The sequence below is a fragment of the Crotalus tigris genome, unplaced genomic scaffold (genome assembly GCF_016545835.1).
Source record: "Crotalus tigris isolate CLP2741 ecotype Arizona unplaced genomic scaffold, ASM1654583v1 scf7180000017666.379230911805:20528666, whole genome shotgun sequence".
Taxonomy (NCBI): domain Eukaryota; kingdom Metazoa; phylum Chordata; class Lepidosauria; order Squamata; family Viperidae; genus Crotalus; species Crotalus tigris.
Genome location: NW_024096552.1, coordinates 3,028,633 through 3,048,436, shown reverse-complemented (window position 1 = coordinate 3,048,436; position 19,804 = coordinate 3,028,633). Strand labels below are relative to the sequence as shown.

Here is a 19,804-nt window from a genome sequence, read left to right as displayed (position 1 = left end):
CCAAACATCCCACACCCAACAATCCCACCCACTATCCCAAGAACCCAAAGAACCCCCCCCCCCCCAGGCCAGGAATAGCTACTTCTCCAAACTGTATTATGCTATATAGAGATAGGGGCCAGGTAGAGGTCGTGAGCAGCAAACTGCCCTTCCAAAGCCTACGTGCCTCTTCTCTCTACATGATCTCATCCATTCACATCATCATGGCAATGTAGGGAAATACCCCAGGCTGGTACATGATATCACCTGGTTCACATGATATCATCCAGGTTACATCAACAGGATGTGGCAGAAGACTGCTCCCTGTCTGGGGCCTCCTAGCTGGTATATTCTTAAGGATTGGCAAGGGGTTTCACCAGTAGAAATGCTGTTACTATGCTGATGCCATCTTACTTTAGGCTATTTGGAATACCTGTATAAAAAGAATAAACACTGCGAATGCAGTCAGCCATATTTGCACCCTGCAATGATTGAACACTGATTCCTTCAATGCTATTCTCTGTAAATAAATTTTTAAAGCCTATGCACAAATGTATATAAAGAAAATTGCTTACAAATATGAAGAAAATTAGAGAAAATTATTTGCAAAATATATACACTACAGAAAATATCTACAGTACAATCTTTGAATAAGGGCTGTGAGACAGAGTGCAAATATGCTTTAAAGAATGCAGTTGTCAGTTCCCGTCCCACCTATTAAGGAACAGATAGAGAGTATGTGTTTTTTCTTCTACAGAGGAGGAAGAGCAGGAGAGCATGGACAAAGAGATATTTGGAAAAAAGAGCTATGCCATTCGAGATAGCTTCAATCAAATAAGAAATGGCCTCATTCATATCTGCATTTGGGGAAACTATAACACAGTCATCAACACATCACAAACTAATACAATAAGGAAAGCTGCTCCCCAAGATCTTTATCTGACCTTTGTTTTAACCCTTTAATGCTGATAAAGGAATAGTTTTAGAAACTTCCTGATGACATACACATTAAAAAGGGGGCTCTACCCTGCAAAACCTGGTAAAGAAGCTCCTATAGCATTGCCACTATATGTGCAATGATTAATGGAACTGCTTCTCCTTCCCAGAATACTCCTGATGGTGGCTAAATCCTAAGAAGGAAGCCTTGCCCCTTTACCTACCAGTCAATACCCTTCCTCAAAGCGGGAGTTAAGCAATCCCCAAACACAGAACACTTACCAGAAAGATGGCAATGGCCCCTCCGGTGAGGAACCCAGCCAGCACATCAGACCAATGGTTCCGGTACTCAGCCACACGCACCACACCCACCAAAAATGCTGGGCCCAGGAGTGCCAGGCACAGGGATGGCTTGGCCAGGCGGGAGCCCTTCAGTTGAAAAACCAGCGTGACATACATCTGTGGGAAGGGAAGAACAGCATAGGAGAGTTAGCTGAGATGCCTTTCATCTTTCTTGAAAATTGTTCAAAATATTGGACAGCATAACCCTGCATATATAATCAAGGAATAACTCTTTTTAAAATAAGGAAAAAAGGCAGATAGAAGACTACCCAGTCTGGCATAGTGGTTAAAGAATCAGGATAAAAACTGGGAGACTGTGAGTTCTAGTTCTACTTGAAGCATGATGTCAGTTGGGTGAGCCTGGTTCAATCCCTCTTCCTTAGCCTTAGGAAGGAGGCAAAGGCAAACTACTTTTGAAGTTTTGAAGGAGGCAAACTACTTTTGAAGACCCAGCTGTGAGGCAGCTCAACTGAGAGGTGACCCAGCTGTATCTTAGCTGAGAGGCAGCCCAGTGACCCATCTGAGAATCAGAGAGATAGTGCAGCAACCCAGCTGAGAGATGGAGAGGCAGCCCAGTGATCCAGCCCAGCAGCTGAGCAGAGGCAGTGAGGTGCAAACTTAGGTCACTGAGCAGTGGTAAAATGGAGCTAGGTGGCAGCAAACTAGCGACGCCAGACCCTGAGCAGCAGCTGTGCAAAGCTAAGTAGCAGAGGAGCAGATGCTCATAGCAATGGCTGAAAGCAGCAACAGACTGAGCATCGGCGTGCAGAGCTAAGTATGACAGCAGGCTGGAGTGCCCACAGCACTGGCTGAGAGTAGCGTGGCGGAGCAAATGAGCAGCATGATGGAGCAAACGAGCAGTGGCTAAGCGGAGCAGAGCCCCGAGATCAGCGCATTGTACCTGAAAACCCCAGCAGTGGCCAGGCAACCGAAGGGCAAGAAGGCAGGGAGGAAAAGGAGAAGTACGTAACACTTGTGGACAGAGAGGAAAGGGATAAACTTTCAAGCCAGGGTGTACAGGGTTAAGAGCTAAGCATCTCCTAGAAAAAAGCCTGATATTTCCAACAAAAAGAAATGCATAACACTTCATAAAGGGCCAAGAACTTTTGTAAATCCTTACATTTTTAACATTTCTGAAGTTTTATTAAAAACAAATTTTTATTTCAAATTTTCAAATTTCTCTTTTAATTTTCATTTTTTTTCATTTTTAAATTCCTTTTTCAATTTTTAAAATCTTTTTTCAACTTTTAAATTTCTTTTTAATTTAATTTTAAATAACATTTTTAATTTTAAAATCTTTGTCAATTTTAAATTTATTTTTCAATTTTTTTATAAAATTCTTTTTTTCAATTTTTAATTTTTTTCAATTTTTCAATTTCTTTTTTCAACTGAACAATTAAAAAGAGTTTACTTATTTTAATTCTTTAGAAATTTTTAAATGCTTAACAATCTGAGAAAAAAATAATTAAAAATCATGGAAAATAGTCAGACACTTAAAAGGGAAGATAGTGATGAATTTTTCAAGACAGAGAACAAAGGGTCAAGAACTTTTATAAACTGACACTTCATAACAGGGAAAATATTAATTTTTAGAAATTTTTAATTTTTAACAAAAAATCATGGAAATAGACTGACATTATAGTGGCTTTCAAAATATGTCATTATATTTAAGCTTATGCCCACAGAAGTCCCAAACTATATCAAATGTAAATTATATGAGTTACTAGAAGAAAAAGGGTCTAGAAACAACTCTAGCCGCTCTGAAACTCAATGAACAAAGCGAGAATCCCCAACCTAAACAAAAAGACTACACCAAAATTAAATACAATAGGGAGTAAACAGCTTCTAAAAAAATGACTCCATATATGAAGAAAAGGAAGAAAACCAATACACCTAAATTGAACATTACGTGTTTTCCCAAAAATAGACCCACCTTGAGGTTTTGGGGTGGCAAAATAACCCCTAGTTTTGGGGTGAGGCACATGCTTAAAAATCAAGCTAGGGCAGGGATGGGGGGTGGAACTACCTCACATGCCCTGCACCCCCTTACCGTTGCAGCCAGGCCTCCCATGAATCGACACCTGCCTCGCCGGCCCACTTCTTCTGCAGCCACTTGCCACTGCTTGCACGTGTGTCACCCTGGCCTCCATTTCGTCATCAGAAGCCTTCAGGAAATACCTCTGCAGCTGAGAATAGAAGTCCGAACTGACCTGTGCGGCGCCCTCCCAGTCTCCATTTTGCTATCAAAGGCCTTCCAGAAAGGCCTCTGCAGCTGAGAACCAAGCTCTGGATTGATGTGTGCAGCGCTCCCTGGAGGCCGGAGCTCAGTTCTCGGCTGCAGAGCCATTTCCTGAAGGCCCCTGACAGTGAAATGGAGGCCGGAGGCAATGCATGCAAGTGGCAGCCAGCGGCCGCAGAAGAAGTGGGCTGGCTGGGCGGGGCTGTTGGTGCTGCTGCCATGAGATGAGATTGTGGAAAAGACATCCCACAAAAATAAGACCTGGTGCCCCTTTAGGAGGCAAAAAAAATAATAATAATAAGACCAGGTCTTATTTTTGGGGAAACATGGTAACAGAGAACAAACAGCTTCCGTAAAAATGAGTCCATATGAACCTAAAGAGCAAGACTGATGGAAACATGTCATTTTTAGAAGAAAACAATAACCAAGAGCAGACATCTATAAAAGAGCAATCATCAATAGTTTCTAAGAAAGAGGCACAACCTCTACAACAGGAAGTATCCCAGACTTCCCTAAGGGAAAAAAATGTGAACATTAATGATAGGAGATTCAATTCTTTGGGGAACAGAAACTATAATCTGTTTCACCCCCTAATGGCAGGTTCTGGTCACTGTCGAACTTGGTTCTTCCACTCAACATTTTCCCATGTTTCTTTCTCTTCCATTGGATCAAACAACAAAAAGTAAGGGATACTATATTTTGGGAAGAAAGCAGCTCCCAGAAGAACAGGCTTTACAGACCACTTGCTTCCCTTATGGCTGCATCAGCCAAGGCAAGAGCAAATGGGAAAATCAACTATCTCCTTGCTTTTTTCTTGCCTTACTGCATAGAGAAAAAGCATGGAAATAAACCACAAGGAAACAGGTATTCTTAAAAATGGATGTGGTAATTAAGCATTACAACCAAGGTAAATAACTACTCCAAGAAATTGTAGGGGAAAAAAAGTTCAGTGCCAGTTCCACCACCTGCATCAGTTGCTTAAAATAGACTTGCAGATGCTGTACTCATATTCAGCTGCAGATACTGATGTACTGTGGTATCTAAATACTGCATCTAAACACTGCTAAACAACTCCTGCATCCAGCTTTCTAGAACTATTGCATTTCATAGCATTAAATCATTGTCTAGCTAGAATGTCTATATTTTTTTTCAAATAACCTTGAGCGACATACACCAAGCATTCTTTGTTGTTGTTGTAGACAATGCATTTATTGCATTAATCCAGTGTTTCAGATTCTAAAAATTCCTGTTCTGTCAATGGCATGCACCACCCAATCAGTGTCAGAGGAGCAAAGGGCCAAAAGACAAGAGCTCAGCTGGCTGAGAAAGAGGAGAGGCTAGGTTTTTCCCAGTATAACATCACAGGACCTATTTGGTTTTACTGCCTTCTAATGAGAAATGATCACAGTGAAGTCAAAACTGATCCTTTTTCCTGAGGTGGCAATGCCAAGGATATTTTTTGCTCAGAGCAGCCAGTGCTTTGTCACAAAAAATAGTTCCCCCAATTCTGTCCTGGGTGAAAAGATCCTGTGAATGTTTCTTTCACACTTTTGTACTGTGCCCACCAGAGGGCACTCCAGACTTCTCAATGAAACAGTCCATTTCCAAACCTTGACTCCTTCTGTGTCTGGGTGTATTGTCAAACCTGGCCTCTACCCACTCAGTCTGATACAAATGGAAGTTGATGCAGGGCATGGGAAGGGAATTGGGTGCTCAATTACTGGAAGAAGCTCAAAACTGGCCCCTCCTCCCTCCCTCCATCTTTCTGTCTGTCCTGTCACCTAGCTGCCCCTTCATACCACAGTGTATGCCACCGCATAGGCGCTCAGGGCAGCGTCCTTGGAGGGAAACGCCTTGCAGGCAGCAGTGACCAGGAGAGGATTGCCAGTGCAGGCTGCCTTGTCTGTGACGTAAATGGTGCCTGGGGGTGGTTGACAACCCAGCACAGTGTAGTTTGGTTGGCACACGGACAGGAAATGTGGAGTCTGGTTGCCAGTTACCACTTGGCCTGCATTAGCAAAGATGGTGGTAGTGAAGAGGCCGAAGGAATAGACACCTATAAAAGGAAAAGGACAGGAATGAGGAGGGGGGGCAGAGCCTGGGGATTCAGCTGGGTCTAGGTGGGAGGGGCATTCTCCTCTTACCCAGGAAGCGGATCGTGCGGCGCAGAAGGGGATTGAAATAACAGCACTCGCCCGAGATGATGGTTTTCTCCTTATGCCTTGTGGGTTGAAAGAAGAAGGCGGCCAGTTCTCCAATAAGTATCTGGAGTGAGAGAAAGAAAGAAGCAGAAAGAAAATTGTACTTTCTCGTTAATAGCGGTTGTTTAAAGTAAGCTCTGAGAGGACAAGGCTGTCCAAGGCCTTTGCAAAAGGGCTGGAGGATTCCTTCAAGATTCCGTATGTTTCCTCTCGTAAATGAAGTGCTACTAAGACTTAGCATGGGAGGCTAAGTGACATTATTTTCTAGCCTCCAAAGGTCCAGGAGAGGCCAGCCGAAGCCGAGGGATAAATGGAGTATGCATTTCCATGAGGATAAACATAGACACTTATTTCCCTACATCAGTAGATGAGTTCTATAACCTAAATTTGGGAAGTGCTGGCAAAGCAGACTGAAAAGCATCCTCACAGATCAGAATATAAATACATGGGTTTTTTACATGACTTTTGGCAAAAACATAATTCTACTGTAGATAGGATCTGTAGCAGTTCAGAGCATGATAGGACTACATCAGTGGGAGTTTAGTTCAAAGCAAATAATAATTTTATTTCCACTTTCTCTTTGGTCACTAAGGTATTCCCAATGTTAATGAAATAAAAGCAGCATAGCAATGCCCACTGTGTAGAAAAAGCTGCCAAAGAAAACAGGGCTCATGCAAGGGACAGAGAAAGGATGTGCAAGAGAGAAAAGTCCATTCAATGGAATAAGTCACCTAAGGAAGCAAAGCAATGAATTGAGGGCCTTGTTAAAAATAGAGAGTGCTCCTGTCAGATCTGCCATCTTGAGCTTAGTGCTATGCTGGCACTCTGCCATAAATTGTTCAGGGCTGGGGCTGGGGAGGAAACAGGCAATTAGCATGTAGAGGATAGAGAAAATCCAAAGTGTGTGTGTGTGTGTGTGTGTGAGAGAGAGAGAGAGGGGGGGGGAGGGAGGGAGAGAGAGAGAGAGAACTCATATCTATCATATTGCATACTTCCTTGTCTCTCTTTCTCTCGTCTCCTGATTCCGTTCTCTTCTCTCCCTGGGTTCTGCCATATCCTAGAGGGGAGGGGGGACAGAGTGGGGTTTTATTGTCTTAGCTTCCTCTATTGATACAATGTAGGGTTTTGCTTCCCTGCCTCCTTTCCCTATTTCTACAGTGTAACATTTCACCTTAGCTTCCTTTATTGCTGCAATGTAACACTTTGCACTCCTGCACTGTATCTCTCTCTGAACTTTCTTCTCCCTAACCTGTCAGCTAGGAAAGTGGGAGGGTGGGGGGGGGGAGAAATACAACCTCTGGAGCCTCGCTTATTTCTCCAATCTCAAGAGAAGGCGCAAAGAGCTGCTTGAACATCGTGCTACGACCAGAGCCAGACTGATGTTATCTCGCCTTTCCCACGATGGACTTAACACCCGGGGATTGTCCAGTTTGAACCATCCGAATGAACTATGGGGTGGGGTTTGCTTGGGGATACTTTAACCCATCAATCTGTATAGGAGTCCCTCAGATCCTGTCTAGTATGCCTGCCATCAGCTTCTCCTAATAAAAGTTCCTTTTGAAAGGACTTGCTTCCATGAGTTCTGCTTTCTTGGGATGAGGTATTGAGGTGGGTCCTGACAGTGTGACAGGTTTGACAGTGGTGGGATTCAAATATGTGAACAACCAGTTCTCTGTGTGGATGCCGCTTCCAGAAGTCCATTCTGGGCCTGGGCAACAAAAAATTAGCTACCAGTTCTGCCAAACTGGTGCAAACTGGCTGAATCCCACCACTGAACCAGAGGTGTTAAGAACCAGCCTGTTCCAGTCTTCAAGGCCATGGACCCTGGAACAGGAATGTGAATTGCACCAAATGGCACCAAACATCCAAGTGGTTCCCCAAACACCTATACAATACACCATTGGATGATGATGGACCAGGGAGAAGGGGAAAGCAACCTAGAACTAAGGAAAAACTTCCTGACAATTAGAATAATTAATCAGTGAAACAACCTGCCTCCAGAAGCTGTGAATGCTCCAATACTGGAAGTTTTTAAGAAGAGACTGGACAGCCATTTGTCTGAAATGATATAGGGTTTCCTGCCTGAGCAGGGAGGTTGGAGTAGATGACCTCCAAGGTCCCTTCCAACTTTATTATTATTGTTGTTGTTGTTGTTGTTAACTTTGTAATGCTTTGCACTAGCCTGTTTTCACTGCAGCCACTGATCCTTAGTAAAAGAACCTATCAATTCAATCAAATGGAGTCGAGGGTCTTTCTTTCCTAGGTACCTAGCTGGGGCAAGCTTGGCAGCAGTAATAACAGCTGAAGTGCAATGGGGTCTCTTTTGTGAAGCTGGGCTCAAACATTCTTATTGGAGTTTCTGGTTATTTTTTTCCACACAGGAAAAGAATGGTGAGGAATAAAAAGCAATTATGTTGCACATTGTACTGGTGAAGATGTTGGATGGGAGAGACCCATGTTCAGCTATATGCTGAATTATTTCAATTAACACTGTTCCTAATACTTTGTCTTTTATGAGACTAAATGGGGGAGAGAATTATGTCCTTTCTCCTGAGCAATTTGGAGGAAAAGTCAGGTAAAAGTATAACAATGAAAACATTACAGAAACAAATCTGGGCGGGTACATAGGTCATTCTGAAAATACCTATATGAGAGGCAATGCCTATGAAAGCATCTGAGCAGACAAAATATGTGAATGTATTATATTGTATGATTGTAATGGACGTGTCTTGTGAGCCCTCAAATTCATCTTCACTCCATTTCCCAACACAGCTTCAAATATCTCTGGATGCCCTCATACTTCTTCCCTCTAGCAACCAGTTTCTTTGTGCTCTTAATCCCAAGAAAATTAATACTATCACAAAGGAGGCTGTGTTTATCTCTCATCATTGCCAAAGTATCCCAAGATTGATTTACCGGCCCTTCCTCTTAAGGAGTTCTCTCTCCTCCCAAATCCCTCGTGGACCACTTACCGTGACGGTGGGGACAGCAGTAACAAGAGAGTAGACCAGGACTGGAGGTGCTTGGCTACTGTCCTCTGGCCCAGGATAGGGTTTGGCCAAAGTGTTGTCATAGCAGAAGAATCCTTGAAAGTGCACCGGAAAAGTGTCTGAATACTCAAAGTGGTAAGCCAGCACCACTGTGCCAGCCATGATCCCCAGCTGGAAAAAGAACAGGATGGCACATCAGGCACTACTAGCAGAATGGGAGGCAAGCAGATCATTCAGATCCCTGGAATAAAAGGGGATTGCCACCTGCCCGTTACTGCATGCAAACTTCTATGCCTCTTTCTTTTCTTACTCAGATGCAGGCTGAGGACTAAGAGAGGAACCCAGTTTTCTGGGCCAAAGTAAGGCTGTTGTATTCCTCCCCATGTCCCTCCACTCCTGGTTGCCACTTTTCCCAGACATTTCCCTTTTTGCAATTCATAGCTCATAAATGATGCAAGGCCAACTCTCAGGCAACTGAGCCCAGAGGAAGTGAGATGAATGTAGGCTTCAATTTGACAGGGGAGAGGTTTCAGATGTATGTCTGTTTTCTTCTGTCCATCCACTTTATAGGAAGCATCTGAATGCTCTTCATGGGATGGAAATAAATCTATTTTGCATCCATAAATAATTGCCACCTGTCCCATTTCCTCATTTTTAAAAATATATCATGAAAATTTCTAAAAATCCATATAAGTAGATGCATTTTCCAAATGGCTAACCTTCAATGAATATTTGAGGGCCTCTCTAGATTTGTTAAAAACTTACACAGAAAATTTGGGAAAATTTCCCTGATTTTCATGGGATGGTATTCAGATTTGTACCCTAGAATAGTAGACTAACTACATTCTTGAATATCCTTACATATTACAGAGCTGAAGTGTTCTAGGACTAGGCCACTAAAGGAAGGGAGGGACACACTAGAAAAACTATGAGATATGGACTGCAAACAGCCAGATGATTAGATGGTGTGAAGCAGTTAGTTTCCAGTATACTGCCCTCTCACAATGACACAGATTTTTCTAATCCTAATCTGTTAGTGCTGGCCTTCCTGCCCACAATGACCTCCATAGGTGGAATATGGAGTACTGAAGCCTAGCCATCTACCAAGAAGAGCAGGGCTGGCCCATATAACGAGATCCATATAAGCAATATTGTGAACTACCCAAGCAGCTTTTTTTGTAATATAGCAGATGCATTGGGCAACTTTGCTTCCAGTTCTGCTGAGCAGCTTCCAGGAAACCTAGCAAAATGACTTTTAGTTCCAAGTCTTAAAAGGACAATCCCAACCAAATGCTAATTCTGTATCCAATTACTATTCTTATAACCCTAAACTGAACTGGAGAGAGTGAGAGTGAGTGAGTGAGTGAGTGAGTGAGTGAGTGAGTGAGTGAGTGAGTGTGTGTGTGTGTGTGTGTGTGTGTGTGTGTGAGAGAGAGAGAGAGAGAGAGAGAGAGAGAGAGAGAGAGAGAGAACTTATTGATCAAATTCCTTGGTTTTCTTACCTCCACAAACACAAAACAAGGTATAATGGTTAAGCTTCTCTTAAGCTCCTGCTTTCCACCAGCCATAGCAATTAGGCCTGGATACTTCTGCAAGGAAGAAGATCTATAAGGGGGGGGGACCTCCAAAACCCCTCTGTATGTATAACCCCCAGAAGAGATTGTATTCTATTTTAGACAAGCATAACTTTTCCCTACAGGATTTTTTTCTGATATATCCAAACATTCATAACATATTTTAAGGCAGGTGTATTCAAACTGGATTGTGTTCGGAACCCTCTAAAACAATAAGTGAATATGTGCGCTCTCTCAAGAATTACTTCCCTAGGATTAAGCTGAGGCAGGAAATAAATACCATGGCTTATTTTTAATGATTACATTTTAATCTAAATATCAAAGGAGTTTGTGATTACAGTATTGCTTTGGCCGCTTTGGCCTTTGACATGAAAATTAGTAGCAAAGACCACAGAACATTTTTGACAGAGCTGACATTGTGCCTCCAAACGCCCGTTCAGCTTTTAAAAAAACTGTGACTCCAAATTGATTGTGACATTCTTCTCTTTCCCTCAAAGGTCCTAACCCACAGTTTGAGAATAGTTGCTTTAAGGTCAAACAATAACTTTGATATTCTATATGAAAACTACTTGACCAAGGCCTCTCCTCTTTTGGAGTCCAGATGTTCAGATTTAGTAAAGTCACCTTACCTCGTCAAGTAGCTCGTATAAAGTATAAAGTTGTTCTAACAACTCAAGGAGGATATGGCATCTATAAGAGAATAAAATAATAATCTCCCTTAGTTTTTTTTTTTAAAATATGGTGACATACAATACAGGTAGTTTTTTCGACATGACCACAATTGAGCCCCAAATTTCTGTTGCTAAGTGAAACATTTGTTAAGTCAATTTTGCTCCATTTTACAATCTTTCCTGCCATATTTGTTAAGTGAATCATTGCAGTTTTTAAGTTAGTAACACGGTTGTTAACTGAAACTGGTTTCCCTATTGACTTTGCTTGTCAGAAAATCACAAAAGGTGATCACATGACTCCAGGACACCTGCAACTGTCATAAATATAAGTCAATTGTCAAGCATCTGAATTTCAATCACATGACCACAGGGATGCTGCAATGGTTGTAAATGAAAAATGGTCATAAGCCACTTTTTTCAGTGGTATTGTAATTTTAAACTGTCATAAAACTATTGTAAGTTGAGAACTACTCTAAAATTAGGAAAAATGAACATTTTAAAATACTTTTTTGAAAAAGCACAACGTATTTTTTCCAAGTACCTTCCTGCCTTCAAATGTCCACTCCCCCTAAAATTATATTGTAGAAACCTTGTGTACATATTACTGTGAGCATGGATCAATGCAGGAGTTTCTTCTGAGTAAATATGCATTTTAAGATTTGATGTACAAAACCAAACCATAAAGAACAATTGGTTCCAGGATCCAGCCAGCCAGCCTCTGATTCTGAGGATTCAGGGAATTCTCTGAGGGTGCTAAATTTTATTTTAGCTATGAGAAGAGTGTGTGGAGGTGTACCCCAAAGTAAGACAATTTTTGTGGGTTAATTCAGCTCAAGAATTTGATAAGTATCTTATAGTTCAAAGCAGAGAATGGATATTTTCCAATCTGTAGAAAGAGCTGAGAAAACTTTTACCATGGCTGAGAATTTGAATTTCTAAGGGAATCTAAAAGGAACTTTTACAAGACAAACTTTTGCTACAGGACTTTTGAATATGTTTAAGCTACAAAAGGGAGTCCAAAGTTTGAGAAAAATACAGTCATAGCAGACACATTGATTGACAAAATCCATCATAAATAGAAGGCTGAGTGTTTCCCATCGGTGGTCACTGCTGTAGCTTCCCACTTTTCACACCCCAATTTAGAGGGACAGGACTAAATCCACCAAACTCAGTGGTGTTGCATATTCACTTCAGATTGTAGTCTTGTTGAAAAACACAAGCATCTCAGGAAGTCCAGAAGCTCCAACTGCTTTTCCCACAGCAAGAGTATATTTTAATGGAAGTTTCATCATAGTAAGATGTTATATAATCACTAACCCAAACATGTTAAGAGTATTAATTAAAAATAAATACTGGAATATTTGCTCATATTCAAGTAGCAGAAATAAAAATGGAATTTTACAGTGAATTTGTAAAGTTATGCTTTTTTGTACAAATGTGAGTGCAAATTGCTTTATCTTCACATATAACAAGAAAAAGATGTATCTTTACTTATTTCTGGGCCTCAGTTCTGATAAAAAAAAATCACATTCTTCAGCTGTTTCTCCTAATCTCTGCTCCTTTCTTACTTCTCTCTAGCCAAATAATTGGAAAATTTGAATGCCCTACTTAGAAGGAAGTATACAAACTCAACTTCAAACAACATTAGTACATGTTAATATCGTATCTTGTATTGCTTTATACAATTTATTCTGAGCAGAGAATCATGATTCTTGTGTAAATAGTGCATAATTTGGATGAGGATCTGTAGCAGATCTGTAATGATCACTGTACATAAATGAGAGTGCAAAACATATTCCTCTATTAGAAATTCAGCTCATCCCAACTCCCAGTCCTCATAACTGCACAAGGATTCAAAACTCTCTTCCCACAGCATAGAGGAGGGGAGGCTGACTGCTTCCTCCCCCTTGTTCCTTGCCTGACTGTCGCTTCCTCCAGCACAGATTGGAGCCCTGCAAGACAAAGCCATGCTGCTCACGGAGCTAGCCCAACTTCTCTAGCACTGTAACCAGCACTGTAAGAATCCAGGCGCAAGATCTATGGGCTGCCTGCCCCCTTTGGAAAGTGACCCCCATCCATGGCAACTCATCAACCCCCTGAAGCAAAGTGGCACCCTCTGCCTCCATGGTTTGGCCACCGGCATCAGTGATCATTTTGCTGCAAATAGTAAAATTAGGACAGCAGGAGTGTGTACATGTGCAGGCATGTGTGTGTGGAGAACTCATACATCCAGCATTCTAAGATGTAGCTTAGCAACACAGTCCTTTAAAACAGACATGTATGTGCATAAACACACACACACACACACACACACACACACACACAAACACCACAGAACTGCAATAATGGTACTGTGAATAGGCAATGGAGAAATAGCAGTGGAGAACCCATTTGATTCAGAATGGAAGACAGATGTTCCAAGCTACCAGTTCGCCCCTCCAGGAAAATCTTCCCCCCAGTCTAGCCTTTGCATCTCTCACCTTCTGTCCGTAGGAGTGGCTTTTTAGGCAGCAGCCATGGCTTCCTCGGCCCACCTCAGTTCTTGTCTCCTCCTCTTCCTCCTTTTTGGTAAGCAATTTTAACAGTCTGTCAAACAGAGCAAGGAATCCACGCTGATCACGCCAATATCGTAATTAGCCCCTGGGTTGCTGGATGAAACATTGTTTTAGCATTAGCAGCTGGAATGGGGAAGAGAGAGGGGAGTGCAACACATACATATGAATGCACACACACGGGCACACACACACACACACACACACACACACACACACAGGGAGGAGATAGTGGGAAGGAAAACGTTTCAAGAAGGGACATTCAATGAAATGCTGGCTGTGTCTCTTCTGGGTCAGAAGGGCGAGAGTCGCACAATCACGAAGGCTCGGCTAAAATCCATAAATCAAAGCTTCACTTCAACTTCTAAACAAGCCAGCTTCTTTGAATTGAGTTTCCCTGTAAAATACGCATATAACTGGCCTCATATTTCTACCAATGATTAGTACTACAGGAAAAATGAGGCACTGACAATCCAAATTTGTTGTCAAATATGGTTCAACAACAATTGTTGAGAGCACACATTTCAAACTCACAGAGTATACAGAAAAAACATAAGTTACTAGTTACAGAAAATGTAATTCAGAGATAACACTAACATCTTGAAATAATTGTAAGAAGAAAGAAATTTGGCTTGCATTTTTCTACCTGTCAATTTTATCAGGAAAGATATTTTATAAAATTGTTTGAAAAATTCTTGTGCAATTTCAAAAATCTGTGAACTAGAAGCAATAGTACACGAGGGTAGGTATGATATAGTTGGCATTACAGAAACCTAGTGGGATGAAACCCATGACTGGAATGGACTGATGCATGGATACAAATTTTCAAAAGAAACAGAACTACAAAAAGAGGAGGGGGAGTTGCACTATATGTAAGAGAATACTAAATATCTACAGAAATGCACATGATCAAAGATAAAAGCCCTCCAGAATGCATACGGCTCAATATAAAAGGGGAAAAAAGTGACATTGCCATAGGAGTATACTACAGGCAACCCAACCAATCAGAAGAAATAGATGGATTCTTTGCCAACCAGTTAACAAATGTATGTAGCAAGCATATCACAATGGTAATGGGAGACTGCAACTACCCAGATATCAGCTGGGAGACAAACTCTGCAGCGAATGGGAGATCAAACAGATCTAACAGATTCCTAACCAACCTAACTGACAACTTTGTCATCCAAAAGGTAGAGGAGGGAACTAGAAGTAAAGCTACACTGAACCTAATTGTAAGGACTACTGGGGAACCCCTTAAAACCTTGAATGGGAGGGCTTGGACCCCAAGTCCTGTCTAATGTAAGGACCCACCCCACTTTGCATCTTAAGAAGACAGAACTCTTGGAATAATTCTTCCAATAGGAATCCTTTATTAAGAAGAAATGGTTGCAGGCGTGCTAGACAGGACTTGGGGTTCAAGCCCTCCCATTCAAGGTTTTAAGGGGTTCCCCAGTAGTCCCACCCAATCAACCCCCCTTCCAGTGATAGTTTCAGGCATCACAATTCCACCCCCTTTTTTCTTCCGTCTGGATGGAGACTTCAGATAAACTACATGAAAGGCAAATAACCTTCTTTGTTATGGTAAGGTTCTTTGGTGCTAACGCTTTGAGGTTACAATAAACACACATTCAGCATTCAGCTCCTTAGAAGTATACTGAAGGAAGTGAGGGCCATAAAGCCCCTTTGTTCTTGCCAGATGTTGGGATCCGAGAGGTCAGATTCCTCAGGAGAAGGTGGAGACACGGGACAACAAGCCTCGCTGGTCAATGGGCATTGGAAAGAAAAGTGAGTAGGGAAAGGAATCAAGAAAGGTGACCCTGAGACGGGGGGCCAAGCAACCAGAATGGAAGCAGGAGATGGAGAAATCCCTGCACGCAAGTGAAGAGGGAGAAAGCTGGGCACCGTACTCAGACTGGATCCTAGAGAAAGCTATCGACCTGATGAAGAGAACTCTCAGCTCCCTAGGAGAGGAGAATCCTGAGCCCTACGGCCGCCCCAGCTCCTGGAGCCGCAAAGGGAGAAACACCAAGGGGGAAGTGAAACCTGCAGCCCCGGGGACATCTGCTGATCCAGTAGTCCCCACCCCCTACCGAACCACAGATGGTGATCTGGACGGAAGACACTACCACCAACAACGGAGGCACCGATCCATTCCAAGACGTCCGCCGTTGGAGGTGAAATTCAAAGGGGAGCCAACATGCTTGGGGTTTTTCCTAACCCAAGTCCTCAGCTACATGGAGGAATATGGGTGGGCCATCCCCAGCGACAAAGCCCACATCCAGATCGTGCAATCTGCCCTGGACGGACTGGCTGCAGATTGGGTGGTGAGCTTGCATGACTCCAGTGCCCCAGAACTCAGCAACTTCAACCGTTTCATGTCCTCTCTGAGAAGACGATTTGAAGACCCCCTGGCTGATCGCAAAGCCCGCGAAAGGATAAAAACGATGAGGCAAGGCAAACGCTTGGTGGCTGAATATACACAAGAATTCCGGGCCATTGCCAGCAAACTGAACTGGCCAGAAGACATCCTCCTTAGCCATTTCAAAGACGGACTAAATTATGATCTATATGACGCTTGCCTGCCCCGAGGGGACCCACACCAACTTGAGGAATGGTACATCTTGGCAGAGGAAGCAGAGATCGACATATTGAAGAGGCACCGCCGAGGAAAACAATGGAGCTGCTCCCTACCTGAGTTGACACACGAACCAGTGAAACCATTGGCTACAGCCAAGAAGCAAATGGGGTGTTTCAACTGCGGAAGAGAAGGGCATCGAGCTGTAGAATGCCGCTCCAAAGCCCCCCAGCACAACCCAGACAGATCCCCAATCAGCAAATCCGGAAAGTCTTCAGCTAAGCCAAAAGAAACTGCCATGAGAATGATGGAAATTGCAGAACCCCCCACTTCTGCTCATCAGGGGGAAAGAACTCCAGCCTACACCGCAGGGCCGGTGGACGCCTCAGATGACAGCTCGGAGGGCGAAACCCTGGTAAGTGGATGCATCGCACCCATCTTCAAGACAGCGACTATATTAATCCCCCCCATGCCCGAAGCCGTCTATTAAGAGCCTTAATAGACTCTGGCTGCACCCACTGCCTCATTAGCCCAACACTAGTGGGGAATCTGGGCATTCCATCAAGGAGACTGGAACAACCAATCTCATTTGGCCAGTTAGATGGATCCATAGCAGGGGGGGTGCCAGCTACCCTAGCCATTCTACCAATACACCTCTATTAAGAGGTAGAAGGGTTAGGAGTAGAAGGGTTAGGAGTCTATTAAGACTCCTAACCCTGACGATCCCATAACAAAGAAGTTGAAACAAGAATAATGATCAATTGGTTAAGGACAATCAAAGTATCCTTACACATAGAGATGGGTTGGCTTACAAAGGGGGAAAATTATATCTGCCTGAATCACTCAGGCTCCAAACGCTCCAGCACAGCCATGATGTCAAACAGGCTGGTCACTTTGGGAATTGAAACTTGTTACTTTGTATCTGGGGGGAGAGAACCTAAGTCTTGGGTTCAAGTATGTAAGTGCCGATACTTTGTTTCCTGAATAAAATGTTCTTTAAGGAAAAAATCTTTGCCTTGAAGTTCTTTTAAGTGATTTCATCTATCGGAACCATGACAATTTGAACACTGAACTGCACCAGTGGGAATGATGAATCCTTCAAAACATTTTTTTTAAATTAAAATGTAAAATACTTCAAAACTGAGACCTGTGCTTGAAAGTACAATTTGTTTCACTGGAATATTCATTGTTAACAAGAAGTATGCACTTTAATTCTAGCTGGGAATTTTTGAAAGGCACCAGATTAGGGAAAGACCTTTCAGTAAACCTTTTCACACAAATCTTCAATAGTTTATTTTACAAAGTACTCCTCAAGAATACAATGGAAGTGGGGTATGTAGCTACACTGGACCTGAATATACAGTTTACTGATTTGTGGTGATGATGTGGCTTTTTTGGAGGAGCAGGTTTCCTAACCTTGTCCAAGGAATGTTATTGAATTATGCTTTTTCTCTTTATGCATAGACCCCATTTTCACTTGGAATGGCACGACTATATGAAATTTACAGCATATTCATTTTTGCTGTGTATTTTGGAGATTGGTAGCATCTTCTCCTTCTTAAAATCCCACTCCTGGCCTCTTCAGGGGGAAATGTTTGTCCTCAGACCTCATGCTAACTAAATCTTTTCTCATATCTAGCTCTGGCCATGGTTTGCTGTGATCTTGGAACTGCCCCTGCAACAAACTGCGTATCCTTGCATGCATGCAAGTGCCTATTTCAAGAACATTTCATTGGTTTTCATTTTGGTTGTTGTTGTTTTACTACCTTGTGTAATCTCCCAACACACACTCACTTGATTCATTCCAGCACCATAGAATAACTTCTAAACATTGAAGAGCTACAAAGTGGAATCTGTCTCCCAGAGCGCTTCTAAGAACATTATTTTAACCTATAGGTTATTCATGATTCAAAGAGAGATTTTCTGCACTGACTGAAGCCTAGTTTGATTTTTCTGCTTGGCCATTTTTCACATTTCCATAATAATCTTTCTCTGGATTAGGTTTTCAATTGTGGTAGTCATGAGGTTCTCTTTTAACTTGCACCATCTATTTTGAAACCCCACTCTGAAGAATTTACCCAGTATTTTCACCATGAAATTACTGCAAAACACCGAGGAAATCTTTAGAATTTTAGATGTGGCTTACGACCTTTCTACTTGATCTGTTAATTATAGGATGATTTATTTTACATAAGAAAAGATGGGGAAACTGTTTTTTTTTTTTAAATAAATAAATTCTGCCATACACATATGTCTTTTTCCTGGCAATCAAACTCTTTAGTACTACCATTACTATAGCTATAGAACAATGTTGATTTTAAGATTGTTAGTGTATATATACACAAATACATATACCTAATTTATCAGAATCAGCTAAGTGGCAATTAACATTTGTTAATCCTCTGGAACTGTTACATTAACTGCCTTTGAAACCCTCATAGCTTTGAACATATTGGACAAAGTTATTTTTAGAGACAAAGTCAACAGTAGAGTTTTTCAACAATTAAAAAAAAGAATAAAGATTTGAAGAATAGATTTTTCTATTTTACAAACTCAGTTTTTTGAAAATGTTAAAATTTTTAATAATTAAAAAGAGATTTTGAGTCAGTTTTTATTATTTACTCCTGGCAACTGCCTGGACAAGACTGTAAGGACCCACCCCACTTTGCATCTTAAGAAGACAGAACTCTTGGAATAATTCTTCCAACAGGCATCCTTTATTAAGAGAAAATGGTTGCAGGCGTTCTAGACAGGACTTGGGATCCAAGCGTCCCAATCAGGTTTTGTCAGAATAGCAATATATTTCATCTTTAAATTATAAATATGAAAACTCCCAATTCTGCCTTCTCTGGATTCTGCCATAAGAGGGAGAGAAGGGGGAGAACAAAGGGGCTTTATGGCCCTCACTTCCTTCTTTACACTTCAAAGAGCTGAATGCTGAATGTGTGTTTATTGTAACCTCGAAGCGTTAACATACAAAAGGAGGGTAGTTGCCTTTCATGTAGTTATCTGAAGTCCCCATGCAGACGGAAGAAAGAAGAAAGGGGGTGGAATTGTGATACTTGAAACTATCCCTGGAAGGGGGGTTGATTGGGTGGGACTACTGGGGAACCCCTTAAAACCTTGAATGGAAGAGCTTGAACCCAAGTCCTGTCTAGCATGCCTGCAACCATTTTCTCTTAATAAAGGATTCCTGTTGGAAGAATTATTCCAAGAGTTCTGTCTTCTTAAGATGCAAAGTGGGGTGGGTCCTTACATTAGACAGGACTTGCAAAATTAATCCACCTGGAAGGGAGACCCTTGCCGGGGGATTTTGCAAAAAATTTACCATGTCAGACAATGGAGAAAGAGAGGGGGAAAACTCCCGGGAAAGAGAGCCGCTGACCCAGTTGGAACCTTGCCAGATGTTGGGATCTGAGAGGTCAGATTCCTCGGGAGAAGAAGTGGTGGAGACACAGGACCACAAGCCTCGCTGGTCGAAGAACGTTGGAAAGAAAAGTGAGTGGAGAAAGGAATCAAGAAAGGTGACCCTGAGACGGGGGGACCAAGCAACCAGAATGGAAGCAGGAGATGGAGAAATCCCTGCACGCAAGTGAAGAGGGAGGAAGCTGGGCACCGTACTCAGACTGGATCCTAGAGAAAGCTATTGACCTGATGAAGAGAACTCTCAGCTCCCTAGGAGAGGAGAATACTGAGCCCTACGGCCGCCCCAGTTCCTGGAGACACAAAGGGAGAGACACCGAGG

The 19,804-nt window shown here is 42.3% G+C and overlaps 1 protein-coding gene across 8 annotated transcripts in view; it reads right to left on the bottom strand.

The window, feature by feature from the left end:
* PLPPR2 (phospholipid phosphatase related 2) overlaps positions 1-19,804 on the bottom strand; it is a 50,321-nt gene that overhangs the window by 8,013 nt on the left and 22,504 nt on the right. For 6 of the 8 annotated variants that reach the window (XR_005555919.1, XM_039336483.1, XM_039336479.1 and 3 more), the window contains exons 1-7: positions 13,413-14,703; positions 10,891-10,951; positions 10,190-10,276; positions 8,670-8,858; positions 5,641-5,761; positions 5,296-5,552; positions 1,198-1,374 (exon numbers count right to left, since the gene is read on the bottom strand). Coding sequence is in view for 7 of the 8 variants with exons in the window: in XM_039336483.1 (XP_039192417.1) it covers positions 1,198-1,374; positions 5,296-5,552; positions 5,641-5,761; positions 8,670-8,858; positions 10,190-10,255 (810 nt within the window). In the remaining variant the exon portion in view is untranslated. Of the gene's footprint in view, positions 1-1,197; positions 1,375-5,295; positions 5,553-5,640; positions 5,762-8,669; positions 8,859-10,189; positions 10,277-10,890; positions 10,952-13,412; positions 14,704-19,804 lie in introns of those variants that run through there. The other 2 variants (XM_039336480.1, XM_039336481.1) reach the window with 1 other exon arrangement.